This window comes from Athene noctua, chromosome 4 (genome assembly GCF_965140245.1).
Source record: "Athene noctua chromosome 4, bAthNoc1.hap1.1, whole genome shotgun sequence".
Taxonomy (NCBI): domain Eukaryota; kingdom Metazoa; phylum Chordata; class Aves; order Strigiformes; family Strigidae; genus Athene; species Athene noctua.
This window is the reverse complement of record NC_134040.1, coordinates 67,526,290-67,543,256: the sequence shown is the minus strand read 5'-3', so window position 1 is coordinate 67,543,256 and position 16,967 is coordinate 67,526,290. Positions and strand designations below refer to the sequence as shown.

Genomic DNA, 16,967 nt, shown 5'->3' with positions numbered 1-16,967 from the left:
AAGTCTTAACAAAGTGTTGTAAATTGGTTAACAAAGGGTTAGTAGAACACTAACAGACACAGCACATAGAGTTTTTATATAGCAAACTCATACCTGATGTACTATTAATAGATACCTTTCACATAAAACACACCCAGCATTTCTAAACCATGAACTCACTGACACTGTGACACTGTCATAACCCCTTCTCCCCCCCCAACAGAAAACCACACAGCAGGATATATTAAAAATTAAACACCACTGGGGTTACTCAGTGCTGATTCAGGTCCCTTTCTTGCTCATGCTGGGTTACTACTGACAAAGCAAGCTATCAGATTAGCAAAAAAACACCAACAGGCAGGAAAAACTGAGAAAGGCAAGGAGGTAAGCATTTCTTGGTTTCTCAAGGATACTCTGAGTTGTCAGGAAAAGTCAGTACTCCGCACCGCAGCTCAGACTACAGTATACAGGCCTAGAGAAGCCTGAGAGATATTGATTTCACAGTGGCAAGGGCAAACCTTTGCACCCAGTTTGCCAGACCTGTGTGAGAATTAGTCCAGACACACCAGACATCCACACTGAGCTCCAAATACTGTTCAACTTTTCCTGTCTTGGTATTCATACACATACTTGCTTCTCCTCTTTATATTTACATGGTAGAATCTTCAAAGCAGGAACTGTTTTCCTTGTGGTTAATATACTGTCTAACATAACACAGCTCTGGTTTTGAGCACTGTAATTTGCAACCTAAATAATGATGTCTAATTCTATATAGAAAAATGTGGTAGGAAAGAGTGTTTAAGACACTACATTATTCCTACATGCATCTCCTTAGTAAGGAGTCTTATGACTTGTATTTTAAATGGAAAAGTAAACCCCACTCCCCAACCCTTGTTCTCAAGCTACTACAACTACTTTCCAGATGAAAACTCCTCTGGTTAGTTTCTTCTGAACTGTAGGAGCAACCAGGTGAAGGGGGAAGGCAACGGAGCCATTTCCTGTATTTCAGCCTTAGCTCTCACTTCCTTTTTCAGGCATATATGGGAAGCACATACAACAGAGATAATGCTCTATTTACTTTTAATATAATACCTGGGAGTTGAGGCTGGAAATACAGAAAATACTACAAATAATTTAATTTGGAAAATTTATTTCATGTACCATAAGCAAGGCAAACTGAACAATAAGGAAGGAGAAACTTCTCTTTTTCAAATCATTATTCACTCTATACAACAAGACAAAGCTTTCTATGTAACAATGTAATTGAAGAATGTATTACAATGCATAATCGTAAGGAGCTGGTATGAACAGAACACAGACAAGTCCAACATCTGGAACATCTGTTCCTGTGTTTCAAAATTTTGAATCTCAGTAACACACTTAACATTGCAGGGTTTATGGTCCTAAAAGGAAAAAGACCACATTATAAAGCTCCTTCCTCAGGAAGCAAATCTTGCTGCTGTGCAGAATGAAATTGAAGCTCAAGCACCAAAATGAACAGCTCCAGATATAACTTGCCCAATTTCTAAAAGCACATAATTTCTATATTAAGAAGTTCGCTGCCTTTCTCCACATCACATTCTCGTTTCCTATACATACAAATTGTTAGCTATTTTAAGTACTGGCACTCCTAAATTTGAACTCGGAACTGAGTTTTGCCACATGTACCTTAAGAGTTTTGCAAGACTGCCACTGACAAAGAAGAATTAAATGCTACTGGTTTTGGAACAAACTAAACTGTCTAAATATTTAAAGTGCATGTAAGTGAGGACAAGATTTACAGTCTTTCTTTTAAAAAGGACTTTCATATTCTAGATTAGGAAAACAGACCATGGATGTCACAGCTGTAGTGGCTATGGCCATCATTCATATTCTTACACGTGAATTTATTGTCACAAAGTACAAAGCAGAATTATATAGTTGAAAATTCTTTCACAAACAGTACTCAGTTTTAAAGCTGCACAGGCAACAATAATTCTGCCATTTCCTGACTCTGCAATCTTTATAATGTGGTCTTTTAGAGTTACATCTAATGCAATTTAAGTCTGTGTCACAAGAACTTTTATAAGAAGATATTTCTTTATATGAACAACGTTAGAACAGACTACAACATTTTTCTAGGATTTCATATCAGTGCTTCTGGAAGACCCAGTACTGCAGAGACCTTGTCAGTGTTAATTTTGTACACTAAGTAGTGACGCTGAATTCTTTGCAAGATGATGGGGTGAAATTCCCAAGATGATAGGGACTTCCTTTAAAGTTGTGGAAAAGATAACAATATGGAGAGATTACAAGAGGTCAGTAAAAGTTTAAGAACACTCCACTGAATACTTACACCATCTATACTCCTTCTAGCATGAGGTCCATATGTATCTTCAGACCCTAAAACCTGTATGTTAACTGCACTGTAATCTTCATACCCAAGCTGACTGAAAATAAGACGAGTCCTGCAACAAATGATTTTTTTTTTATTAGTAAACTGCCTCAAAATGATTATCTGAAGTATCCCTGTGTGGTCCACAGGAGTTAGCTCTGTCATGTAAACTGAACTGTGAATACTTTACACTAAACAAATATATCTGAATACTACAAATCAAGCGATTACTGACAAAGAAGTTATGCCTCTGAATTTATCCCTAAGTTTCAAACTAAGCCTTTTGTTTATTCAAATTATTTGGAAGATGACAGTCAGAGACAAATAAATTGATTTCAGCTCTTACTTTTATCTTTAAAACAAAGACAGCTTGAAATGTATTTACAGTACAAGCAATCTTCCTGGTTTTCATACTGGTAATCAAGTTCTTAACTCTGCTTCTGCTATAAGACATTACATGAAACTACCTCACTACATCACAGGCACCAATGAAGAAAAATCGAACTGAAGAAGGAACTTTTATTCAAACCTTAAAGGTATTTATTTGGGATTAAAGAACATATGACTCAAATGCCAAAGGGTTTTTAAAGAGAACATTTCTTCATTACTTGTGTCTTTCCAGTTTGGCACTGAAATTCCTCAAACTTCACACTGTGTCAAGAGCGCCAAGTTTGTCAAATCATAATTAATAACAGGGATGAACATTACCTTATTTTCATATACCACGATAACATACACTGCTTAAAGAGAGCCAGAAATTAATACTGTTTTTTCCCAAATATTAAGTTGGATTAAATAGACTGTTCACAACAACTCTTAGAATCAAGCGCTAAAACTGAAAATTACCACTATAGTTTTAAAAAAACATCAAGTCCAAAAAAAAAAAAAAAATTAAAATGCCACACAGTAAAAAAAAGTTAGAAAAAAGTTTTAAAAGAATTCAACCATTAGAAATAGTCCAACTTACTAACATGTTGCAGATTGGAAAAATAAGTTAAAATTCTGAAGCACTAAACTGGTTTCCCAAAAATCTTGCTCTGGCACCCTTCTAGCTGTATAAAAGATTTTATCACTGGAATTATGTTAAGACAAGAAAAATATTTTGCATCAGTGGAACTTTTTAAAGACACTGTTAATATACCATTGTAAATATTAGCATGTATTAGCATGTACCACAAATGAGGCTATCTTTATTTTGATGACCACAGAATTCTAGACAGATACTTGATTTAAGGTACCTGAATTTGCAAGCCATGTCTGTAATAAGTTATTTTAAGTTATTTATCTACAAACGTTACAGTTAGAGATACCAGGTTCCAAATACATTTCTGTGCGTAATTTTTAGCCCTTTCATGTGTCTTGGTAATGTAACAGAGAGCCATCAAAAATAAAAGGGCACCAAAGACTACTCAAGAGACTTCTTCACACACATACTGCCAAATCTCTCCTGCTTTCAAAAATGGATAAACAAATGAAGAAGAAGCATGCAAGAAAAGTGGAAGAAGTCATATTATACAAGCTGGCAAAGCTACTTAATGTCTTAGACTGCCTGACCGGTATAATTGAAGCACCTTAAATTTGTGCACCTTACGCTGTACTTGTTGCCATTAGACTAGTGGGTAGAATTTAACCTAGAATGGACTGGAATCTGGCTAGCTGGAAGATCATATCCTTATGACATTCTCTTGCAACAAGAATTGGTGGAAAGACTGAAGTAGCTTAATAGCTTAATTCTTGTTCTGTATCTGGGTTGACATACACAAATCTTTCGAACATGCTGAGTAAGTGATTCCACACATTAAGCTGTTTAAAGCTGTGTTTGAGATCGACACTATATTCATGGACAATACTGTATATTGTGATTTTTTTTAATGCAGAGAACAAGCCACAACTGCTCCAAGCATGCCTCATGGTCTAGAGGTCACTTAGACAAAAGCTGGTTAACTGGCTTGATATCTCCGATCAGCCCTCATCTGAGAACTCCTCAGGACAGCAGAGTAAGCAGGCTCAATTAATTTTCTAGTGGTCACAGAGGCAGCAGCACCACAAGCTATTTCAATCAGACAAAGATTCACGTAGTCTGGTCTGAAATAATATCCAAGAGCAAATACAAAAAGGAAAATAGACCATTCTATTTTTTTTTTTTTCCCCAAAATAGTCCTCTAGCTTCCAGAAAGATTGCTTCTCAGAAACTTCTTGGTCCCCAAGTCTTTGTATTTAACAGCTCTTGAAGGTTATTTTTTTCTTCACAGATTTTCTCAGCAGCTCTTGGACACATACACTTTTAGCAATTCACACCACTCTGAAGAAAGGGATTCCACACCTCAATTACACATCCCATATCAGGCCCCCTCTCATTTGCTGTGTCTCTTGAGGGGAATCACACAGCTTTTCCTTCAGCACAGTGCTGTACATGGGGACTTGAGCAATAAATCACTCTAATTCCACAGTAAACCTTGCATTTCTGACAGGTGTCTATCCTAGTGTACTTGCTGCATGTGTCTATAATAGGATGGGGGGGGGCAGGAGTGGGGGGGAATTATATATAAAGCATGGCACAGAGAGATGTATCTCATAACTAGAAAGATTGGGGCTACTGAAGTAAATGCCCTGAGACTTCTGTGAGGATACGGAATTATATTTAAGAGGAATCCCTTCTTGCCCAAATATACTGGCATGACAGTATGACTAAAGGTTTATGTTTTACAAGCTTAAAATCATTCTAGCAAACAAAATCTTTAGTCACTAAAGGTACTAAAATAATTTGGTTTGAAACACAAACTTGGTAAACTGCCTACATTTCATGGCACTAAGATTTTTGACAAAAAGTTCTGTAAAGTCAGGGAGAACTAGTTTCACATGGATTTCTCTCAGATTTTAAAATCTTCAGATTTTAATCTGAATTGCAAATTTTTTCCCTCATTAATTTGGGTTTCTCTCCAGTATCCAGCCATCTAATTTCAACAATATTTGAGAACTTTTTCACTCTGTCAAATGTAGCTGTAGTTATATGTTGAAAACCAGATTCCTAAACAGGATACTTAAGTCTTGAAAATGTTCTCCCAGTTGGAAGATTATAATCTTCTAGGGTTTTTACAAGGTTAATATGGTTGTCATCATATGTCACAGTTCTGTTTTCATCATCTCTGAAAAGAATAAGCCAAAACCCATTCCAAGACTCACATACTAACCTTTGCAGAATACTTTCTGCAGTGCGTTTTCCTTTTTGCACTGCCTTTGGACCTCCCACTGGACAGACAGCAGTAGCTCTGAAGCCATCAAAGTAAGTGGCATTTACCTAATGATAAAAGCATTATGAAATTATGTGAGATTCAGTAATGATATGGTATAAATGCTCTCACAATCATTATCCATATATCAAGCAGAAGCAGAATAGCAAGAAACCATCATGATGACAGAAATTTACTCCATTATTTAAAATTCAAAATTCTATTAGAGGAAGATTCAAATCTGCAGAACTGTGAAACTCTGAATCACTTCTCACTGTCATCCTTAGATGTCCTGAACTTAACTATGCTGTCATCCTGTCATCATCCTTAAGTTCTCCTGAACTTAACTATGCTGTCATCCTGTCATCATCCTTAAGTTCTCCTGAACTTAACTATGCTGTCATCCTGTCATCATCCTTAAGTTCTCCTGAACTTAACTGTTCTGCTATGTAGGACACCTTCCAGTGTTGAAAAGCTGAATAATCTATCACAGAGAAATAGATCAGACATAAGTTTCCTAGAAGAATTAAAGTAAATGTAGAAACATATCACATACACACATGCAAAAGAACACGTTATACATTGCAAACTTTTAGCTAATAAGCATTTTACTAGACTTCCAGTGTTATAGCTGCTTAACAGAGCTCTAATACAGTAAAAGTAATGACCATAATGCATGGCCATAAATGGCAGAAAAGCTTTAATAGATGGATCTAAACTAGGCATAATGAACATTTTCAACATTTGTTATTTAACAGAAAAACAAAACCAAAAATTGCATCACCTAGTAAGACATACAGCATAACTCTCTACAACCAAAAATGTTTTTCCTACAGTAAATTTTCAAACACTTTGCCCAGTCTATTTTTAAATGTCTCAAAAGACAATGTTTCAGCTATTTCTTTTGAGAAGCTATTTCACTAATTTATCAATATTTTTCCCGAAACTTACCTTCTATCTCACTTTCTCTTATCATTGTTTTACTAATTACACTTCACCTTTAAAGCAGCAATTAAATAATCTTTCTCTACACTTACTGTAAAGCTACTGAAAGATGTAACACACCCTTAAAATATTTCTAGCTTTTTATAATGCCCATTCAGTCACTTCCTAGTCAAGCTGAACATACTAAGTTCATTTCCTAAAAACTACTTCTAAAACAGGTGTGCAAAGCCTATGTCAATTTATCACTGCAGCCATTTCAAAAAATACTTCACAGGAAGTCTAACTTACATATTTTAGAGTATCATTACACTGCTTAATATAAAAAAAAAATATTAAAAAATATTTCTAAACATTTCAAATACTACTTAGAGACAAAAGAATTAAGAAATAAATTATAACTTTATTTTACTGCTACATAAAAACCAAACTCATTCAGTTTTGTTAATTCCATTTCATGGTTCATCAACTGAAAATCTCAAATCTCAGTTACTTCCTTTAGATATACAGAGGTATGAAAATGTAAAGTCAAGAACAAAAACTGCATGAAGACAAGGCTGCTGAACAGAACAGTCATTAAAAGTTGCTGAGAAGCAGCAAAACATATTCTCTTTAAAACTGCACACTCGGCTCAAGGAAGAAAAAGTGCTTCCTGCTTTGTATGTTCTGTGCCCTCTGCATTTGCCTATATCAAATCCCACTATTTACTACAGGAATAGTAAGAACATTAGCATAGCTATCGTGATTGATGGATTTTGACGTTTTATACAAAAGTATATTCTTCATTCTGTCATTTTTAGGAATTACTTCTAAACTGACTGTCAGTTATACAACGACACTGTAAGCCTGATTTTTGAAAATTTTAGAAATGTGCTTATAATTTATGTTTTAAGACTTTTTTGTTGTTGTTTCAACAGAACAAAAACATATTTTCAGATTAAAAAGACACAGTTATTCCCAGATGCAGATAATGCAGACACAGATCACTCAGAGAAAGGAAATTTGTTGTTCCGGCATTACATAACTAGAACTCTTGAACTAATAATTACTGACAAGACAATATTGTACTGAAATTGTAGGCTATCAAAAAAAATTCAAAATAATCAATGCTTCGTTATAATAGGTGAAAGTTTAGAAAAATTCGTGTTCAGATTACACTCCCACTATATTTTTAAAATATCAAACCTCTTCTTCATAAAGATGATACAACTGTGATTACTAGAAAGTAATGTTGACAGATACAAAACATTAAGTAAAGGCATGGGAAAAGTCACCTGTGATACACTACTGGATTCTAAAAATGCTTTGTCGGTATGCTTCTATTATATGGAGCCTTTAGAGAGCTCTTCTGTTTGCACAAACCTGCTTTGGTGATATTTATCTTTGAAATACTGTATCTTTTAAAAACTGAAACTTTATCTTACATAAAACTGGTTTTAGAAAGTGTCAGAAATATTTTTTAAATGCAGTAAAAAGTTTCAAAGAAAAATTATGCTCAGACATACATTATATTATTTAAACAGAAATATTAGCACAATTTTCTGCATAGGTTAACTCAATGACTGTGCTAAGCAGTTAATTTCTGATCTCAACCTTTATTCTGTAAAAGTCAGTTTTGGCACTAGTTTAAACAAAAAAAGAATCCAGCCCTACTGAAAGGGTAATACAGAAGTGTATTACCTGAGCATTCATTCAGTGAATGCAGACCACTAGCAGATCACAGTAACAAACATAAAACTTCACAGTTTTACTCAATGTGCAGGTACCTCTCAACAGAGTATTTCAGGAGACTTAGTCTCATTCTTAGTGGCTCTCTTGACAGATGTAGTTACTCATTAGTTACCTTTTGAGAACCACTTGGCACATAGATTTAATGAGGAAATAGGACAAAATTAACATGCCAGTATAAAAAAAAAAAGTATAAAGGTGTTAGTGAGCTAAGATGTTTCAAAAATTATTAGCACTATAAAAGAGCCATGCCAGCCTTCTCTGAAGGCTTGTGGATAAGCCTGTTATACAAATTAACATATTTTTATGTATCAAATAAGGTTTGTCTTTTTTTCTTTTTCCCCTTCTTTCTTTTACTCTTGGAGTTGGGAAGATGAGGATTAGAAAGCAGTAACAGTCTTTGGCAGAAAATATTTAGTGTTTTCTCCTAAATATAAAATTTTGTAAATAAAAAATACCTTACACTCCACAGAAAGAGATAATACCTTATAAAACGTTGAAGGAGGCGATCCTTTTGCTCCATGAACTTTCACTGCCCCACCATCAAAACCTATAATGGTTAAGAATCAGTATTTAAGTTTCTTCAATATAACTTCAAAGACATTCTTTTGTGATACATATTAATCAAATGCACTTAATTAAAAGGCAAATCATTGATAGCTATACTGCCACAGAAGAGAGAACCTTTCACAAAACAGTCCTCCCTGCTTTAGAAACACAAATAGCAAACTGGTGACTAAATTTATTACTTCAGTGAGCCTTTTAACAGAATACTTTAGATGTTTATTCCTGTACTTCAAAAATACTTAACACATGAGGCAGCCTTAGGACTTCAGACTGAACAATTACTTTCCATTTAGCAGCCAGTTACTGCACTCACACACACACACAGAGAACATATAATTTACTGTATTTGGCTGGGGTGGACTGCAGTTCTTCACTTGGTAAAGAAACAAAACAAAAAAGATGAGAAACCAGTGAGAACTCATTTGCTGATAGCTTAGTAAGTGAAGGGATAACTTAACTTTAGCCTTCTTATCAATAACAGAAACAGAACAGTCTGAATCTATGTTCCTGGGCAACTACCATGTTCACAATTAGGAATATTAATGCCAAAAAAAACCCTAGAAAAAATTGCCATGGCATCAGGTTCAGCCTTGAACTGGAGAAAAATCAGTAGGTGCAACCCCATGAAAATCAGCAGTGCAGGATCAGCACCTCATGTCAGACAGAATTATGCTGTAGTTCACCCGTACCTGACCTGTGCTTGCCAATATTTAGGAAGCTGTTCAAAGCTTTACACAAATACTCTGAAGAGATCAAATCAGAACATATCTGAAAAAGTGAACGTGACTAGCAGAAATTTTACACATCACTCAAATAGTATCATCACCCTCTCTGCCAGATTGACATAAGGTTAATTTAACTCTCTCAATACAGAATGGTATCCCTATAGTCACGGTGAAGATTTGAAAGTTTCACGTTCCAGGTGAAGAAGGAAGACAAAGAAAAAACCCCACAAAACAAAATGCATAGCATCCACTGACAAAAAGAAAACAGAAGCACCTCTCAGTTCAAACACTGCAAGTAATCCAGCAGGACAATAAAATCAGCAATGTAAACAGCAAAAATAGATAGCTTGCCTGTTTTTACTGGTGTACGTGTCAAAGCACTTCAAACTAAAAATATTTAAGAAATCTGCCCATTTTCCATCTGTTATATTTCTAAGAGGGCTAACTGAAAGTTCATGTGAAAGTTCATTTTAAGTTCAAACATGTCATATCGGGTCATTTGCAAGCTAAAAGTTCATAGGAAGGTTAGGATTTAAAAAAAAAAAAAAAAAAAAAAAGACTAGTGGCTAAGAGCAGCAAGCTGGCCCTATCAGACTGCTATTTGGTTATGTTGCATGAGCACAGGGTTCACTGTACAATTTTACGGTATTTTTATTATTGAAGCAAAATATTATTGATGCTACAGTGTTCTGAGTTTTATCACAGTAAATTTTTTCAAGAGATTTTGATTGTTCTAAGTTTTATAAAGATATTCAGCATACTGCCACAGGTAAGTTCCATTAGAATGAAAAATTATATATAATATAGATGCAGTAAAAAACAAACTTCAAATGACTGTAGCTAAACATTTTTTTGAAGCTGTCTTATCCAAACTACATATCTTCAAATCTGTTAAGCCTGGGGTTTTTTTGTTTTACTTTTACAGCTGAATCCAGAATATATGTTATATTCACCTTTAGTCTACTGGCTGTTGAGAGTTTTGAGGACAGCAAGTGGACTTTTTTGGACAGAAATTCTCTGGTGGAAATCCTGTACCTAAACACACTTCTACCACTTATGATGATCCACCTAAATGTCTAAGAACAACACCATTACCAAGTAGGGCCTTGAAAGACAGCTTTCCATTGTTACTAACAATGCAAATGCTATATGAGAAAACATGTACAAAACATACGTGGTTTGGAGCAAAGAAAATGAGCTGCAGTTTAGAAATAAAATCTGAAATCATAGTGGAGTTGTCTCAGTGTTGCTCACACAGAATACATAGTTTAAGGACTTGGTAGATGTAAGGCACACATTTAAAAAAAAAAATGCAAAAGCTGTAGTGATCAAAGATTTACATTAGGCAGCCAGCATGATAAATAAGAATATGGTTAAAATTTCTAAAGGAATTTCTAGCAGAAGTCCTTGAAAAAAAATCAGTTTAATACAGTATTACACTCTATGGAACAAGAAATATGCAGAGAAAACATGGAAATTAAAATAACTGCTTTAGTTTGATAAGCCAGATCACTGACACAGATCTTATAACATGTAAGAGGACTAACCTGGAATTTCGGTGATGGAAACTTTGGAAAAGTCACATGTGACATCTGGTAAAAGATAGTGCTGAGGATTGCCCAATTCATACACCAGCTGTTCAGCTACAGTGCCAAAAGAGATTAGTCCCCCTGTGTCTGGTGGTTTGGAAAGAATCAAGTCTCCTTCAGAGGAACATTCTACAATGGGAAAGCCTATGTTGTGCCTAGAATATGAAAAAACATTGAAAAAACCCTATAAATACAAAGGGAAAGTGAAAAGAAAAATGAGTAACAACACACTAGAATTTTATCGTAATGACTAATTAAATAAAACTGATCAAGAATTATAACATATCTAGTTGTTTCTGCAGAAACATATACAAGAAAAAGCACTGAACAAACTGCTCAACCAAGTAGTAAGAAGATGCATTTTACTGCCTGGCAAAGGAGGGCAGATATAACAAGAGATACCAACAGTAAACAGAAGTGGAGAAAGGAATGGAGAAAGACACTAACAGAAACAGTTAATGTGAGAAGAACCCAAAAAGAATTAGAGGACTATGATTAAAGAGGTAAATTCAGGAGAAAAACGATGACTGCTAATTCTAGCGTCGTTTGGCTACAGCAGCACACACAGCATGAAGGTGAAGACATATAAATACATCCCGCACTCTGGATTTGTGCTGGAAACCTCAGAGATTAAGAGAAGCAGGAAACACGAATAATCACATCCATTAAGGACAATATCACATGTTAATAATAAATTATACACAGAAAAGTTATAATCAGAAAACAGAAAAATGTATGAAAGTTAAGATTTTCATCCCAGAACAGTAATAGAAGACAGATAGAAAACTATGAGGCACAGCAAAAAGAAAAACTGTAAAACAGAACATTATAGACATATTAGTAAATGAAAATATTCCTCCTCTTCACGTTCTCACAAGAGTAATATACAGAAAGTGATTAATTCACAGTAACAGGCACATGCCAGCCATTACAGTAGCAGGGCAGAATTTTCAGGGTTATGTGGACAAGATCTAGATATCAGCTTTCCTGGCTAAAAGGTTTTTATTTTATTTATAGAGAATTTGAGCAAAAGTAAGGACTTAAAAATATTAAAAAAAATAAAATCAAAAGTACCTGAAAATTAAAATAGAGCCTTAATATTCTTCTAAAAAGGCTACCTGGCTCACTCTCCTCTCAGAGGAAATTGGAAAACTGTGCAAGTGTCCCAGAGACACAAAAAGAATACAAAAAGGAGTTAAGAAGATACAGCCCCTTGCAAAAAACAAACTGTTCTAAAAAGGTCACAATAATGAAAGGTAGCGAAGATCACCATTTTCATTAAAGTCAATGACCTTCAGGTCCTTCATACATACTTAAAATCAGTCCATCCCTGAAATAATTTTTGGTGCTAGTGGTAACAATGTGCTGAACATACAACCAAATTGGTTATCAGCAAAGGTTAGATGAACGTAGTTTTGTGTAACAAATCCACAAAGTTTTGAAGGAAGTAAGCAAAGAAACCAGTAAACTCTTAAGTGACGTTTGTAAAAGTTCATGGGAGTTGAACAGATTCTTTATCATCGAGAAGCTTCACTCATAACCCCATTATTTAAAACAGGATTAAGAGACAAGCTGTATTACCAGAGATCAACAACTTTAATACTGTTTAATAGTGTACAAAACTTCGAAAGTATGGTAGCTGGAGGACACCTAGAAAAGCCCACAATGAATCAGTAAAGACTGGACTTCATTAAAACACTAAAGAGATAAAGGGAAACAAACCCTGCCCTGGCAAATACAAAGAATTGCATGGAATCAACATTTTATTTAATACAAATTATTATAGGGGTTTGGTTTTTTTGAGGAAAAGAGGCAGGAGAAAAGATGGTGACATAGAAAAAAAAACAAAAAAACAACACCCAGAAAACCTCTCAATTCTTGGTCTTGAATGTTAATGTAGGGTTAACAGACAAACATATGTATTCCAGTTTTACAGGTAAGGAGACACATACAGGAAGCATCATGATTTGCAAAGTGTTACACAGCAAGATCAGTGACTGAGTAAGACTAGAACTGAAGACAACTCTTGGTGCCATGCTTGTGTGCTTTGACCCTACCATCTATCTGTCTTGTCTTAAGGCAACGCACCACGTGCCTTGCTAACAGACTCAACACAGCTTGTTCAAGTCACCTACCCAAAAGTGAAATCACTTTCATCAAGACAGATTACCCTGTGCAGTCTATCCCACTGCAGTGGCAACTGGTGTCCTTGCTTCAGCCCACTTGCAACTCTTGCAACACATTCCTGCACCTACTCCCCAGTGATCTCTGTTCTGAAGGAAGAAAATGTAAACTGTAGACACTCATCTTTCTTCTCTGAACCAATGAGTCTAACATCAATTGAACTGCAGTTTGTCCAAGCTCCACTCTCGAAAGATTTGAAACATTAAAAAACAAACAACAATATAGTGAGCCAATAAGAGAAATTTCACCCCCTAAAATGGTTAAAATCTGGCAAACACTTTGTCATTAAAAGCAGACCAATCATGGAAGACAGCAGATAAACAGTATCAGTATAAACAACACTATTATTCGGGTCCCTTAGTATGCAAGAGGAAGGACAGACTCTGATTTTCCCATTATCTTTAGCCCATCAAAGTCAGAGGATCTTTATGGTGGAACTTTTTATGCTGCCTGAGTAGCAGAAGGAGACCGTACAGGTATCAGTGTACTTTCTGGAACAGCTTCTAAATAGCCTCAAAGGTTGAGATATATTTGCTATACAAAAAGAACACTCAGCTCTCATCACTTGCAGCAAAGGACTGACCCAAAGCTTGTACGAAAATTGTCTGAAAGAGAGAAGACGTTCTAACACACAAAAAAATCCTGAACAAAACCAAACACCACACCCACCCCTCCCACCCCAAAAAAAAACAAACAAAGGGGAAAATCAAAAGTCTTCCTAGGAAAGGCATACTGACACAGGACACTAGCATGTCCCAGCATGATAAGAATTTTTAGCTATATTTAAACCATTTTGAAATCCAAGACTCTGAAGGTCAATGAAAAGAACATTACAATCAGTGACTTGCTCTTTGGTCATCTCTTTGTTACTGCTTCAACAGTTTGTGAAGGTATCAAGACTTTTTGCCTTCATCTGAGATAAGCCTGAGAGATCTCTCCTCCTCAAGGTATAATACCACGCAATAAACTTTCCTGAATGCTCAGTTAGTTGCAGAAGATATGTGTTCTCCCACGTCATGTCAGCTCTGAAAGCTTCCCTCACTTTTTAACAATTCAAAACAGAGATGCAATGAATTGAGCAAGAAGCCCCTGAATTCCATCTGTCTTGTAACTGGATGACTGGGAAAATACATACATCCTATATGACCTCATAACAGATGCCAATAATAACCTATATTAACATAGGCGTGCTTAAGAGAAAAATGTATTTTGTATATTGCTAAAAGACTTTACTTAAAATTCATTTTCAGCTTGGAAACAAACTGGGCTAAGTCACTCCTGTGGCATGACTCACTCGAGTGACAGCTCCTTAAACCTGGCGTGAAGAGCTCCCTAGCAGCAACAGCTACCAGGATGGGTTATTCTAGCACTTATCACAGCATCACCGTGATCAGCACTTCCACTTCAAGAAGCAACTCTTTGCCCAATTCACTAGTAGGTTTTGCTGAATGACTACACACCATATGACACTCCCTCTGCCAACTTTATGCTGGCTGTAACCCACAGTCAAGTTCTAATTCTGTACATTGTAGCGAGGGGAGTTAAATCACAGAACTATGAAGTGGAACTTCAGCAGCAACTGTAGTCATGGCATCCAAAGTAGCACAGTGGCCAAGTGACACCCTTCAATAATGAAGAAATGCATCAGTTTAGTGAGAAAATCCCCTAGTAGCATGGGGCACGATCAAGCAATGCAAACAATTCTGAAAGGAAACTACTAAAATGAATTCTTATTGAACTACATGATCACGTAATTAATAAAATACTAGAGGAAAAAATCTGAAAGCACTTTTAAAACATTTTGAGCAGTTCTTTTAACACAGAGTTAAAATACAAAAGTAATATACTTCAGCTTGTGAAAGGAGATGACAACTACCATTTTTTTACTTAAAATGCCTGGTTTGGGCTGCATATTTGGTATTTACAGTTAAATAAATTATACACATTAGTAAACCAGAGAACTGAATAAATCCAAGCTAACATTAAGCTCAGAAACCTCCTCCAAGTTAGGGCTAGGTAAGGAGTTAACAGTTACAGCAGGTCCTCACTGACTACCACACAGGGGTAATGAAGTACAAAACTGTTTTTGCCGCTGAAGCCACCTTTTCAACCACCTATAGCTGCTGTCCTACTCTTATAAGGAATCAGGGCTCTGAAACTGAGTGTCCTGTCAGTTCTCTGCCTGTCAACAACTTAATTTTTTCCATGTAAAATGTCAGTTTTTCTTCAGTTTTAGCTCTCAGAATTGTTAGTTTATGGGCATGTCAGACATGAACTGTCTAAGCAGAGATCTTTCTGTCCACTCTAGGACAGTGCACTATTCAACCTCTACGCTATGAAGCTATGAAGATAACTTTCCTTCTTGTTTTGCCATATATGCTACAGCATTTGCATTACAAAAAAGTAAAACCCGTGATCAGTACTGGGTCCTGTTTAATAGTGCCTAAGATAAAAACAGGTCTTTCTTCACTCATAAAGTGCCAACCCCTCAAGTATCTCATTCTGGCCGCTACTGGTAGACTGAGGAGATTATTGGCAATAAAACATGGGACAGTTAGTGTAGTACATTTACTTGCTGGGGACGATGTTGCAAGAAAGAAAACAGAAAAAAAAAAAGCCACAGAAATTCAGGTGACATGGAAGTGAACTAGGGCTGAAGTAGGCTGTAGTATGAATTTTTAGCTTTACAGCTAATGCGGTTTCCTGGGATGTGACTCAATGAATGTCACACTGAGGAGAGTGCTAAGCCAGGCTTCTCAACTCCCTAGGCATGTATTTTAATCGCAACACTATCAGGCAAAAAGTAGAAACTGCTAGCACTTCTAGCAGTGGCTTTAAAACCAATTCAAAACTGCTAATGTTGTGTCAGGCAAGATCAGCACAAACTTGTGGGTAAGGTATATGCATCTCTTTACATGTACCTACCAACATGTTTTCTGACTTCTGCTGCAATTCCCATTTAGGCAGAATTTATTGATTGTATAACTCATCTCCTCTGACTGGGGCATTTCAGAGTATGCCTTGTTTGCAAACTCTTAATGCCTAGACAATTTTAGGCCAATCAGAAAGGCTGCCTGATGTTTTCAGCTCCTTGGAATAGATGGTGCTACAGAGAAAAAGGCATTCCACATTGCTGACTGGGACTTGCATGCTGGATTCTGTTCAAGTCCCAATTTAAGCAATCCGGATCCAGCCCTTAAGAGACTGCAACTATTGACTTACCCTTTTGGTCATCCCAGGCCAGAGGATTATGCGGTCTCAACCATTGCACACTCTTGGCTTAGGGCAAAATGTCAGTGTTTATCATCTCCTCAAAATGATTACTCTACTGATCAGCATTAGTTTATTCTCTCCTGCATTTCAAAACAAAACAAAACAATGTACTAATCACTCACTAGCACTAAATAATAGTAAGAGACAGCAATGTCTGCGGTTAAATGAAAATTAAATATGGAGCTGTGCATTATCCATATAGTTTTGTCATCACAGTTCATTCTGACACACTGCATGAATTCCTTATTGAGTGCTGTGCACCAGACGTTAAATATGGAGCAGTGATGCATTACCATTTCTTCTGTCTGCTGACATATATTACTAGACAAATAACAGAAAAAGGAGTAAATGCCTTTTTTGATAACATTTACTTAAA

General features: G+C 36.0%; 1 protein-coding gene across 5 annotated transcripts in view; it reads right to left on the bottom strand.

Moving 5' to 3' along the window:
- LOC141960344 (uncharacterized) overlaps positions 1–16,967 on the bottom strand; it is a 63,190-nt gene that overhangs the window by 33,759 nt on the left and 12,464 nt on the right. For all 5 annotated transcript variants that reach the window (XR_012633605.1, XR_012633606.1, XR_012633607.1 and 2 more), the window contains exons 9-12: positions 11,093–11,289; positions 8,739–8,803; positions 5,545–5,651; positions 2,315–2,426 (exon numbers count right to left, since the gene is read on the bottom strand). Coding sequence is in view for 2 of the 5 variants with exons in the window: in XM_074905655.1 (XP_074761756.1) it covers positions 2,315–2,426; positions 5,545–5,651; positions 8,739–8,803; positions 11,093–11,289 (481 nt within the window). In the remaining 3 variants the exon portion in view is untranslated. The remainder of the gene's footprint in view (positions 1–2,314; positions 2,427–5,544; positions 5,652–8,738; positions 8,804–11,092; positions 11,290–16,967) is intronic.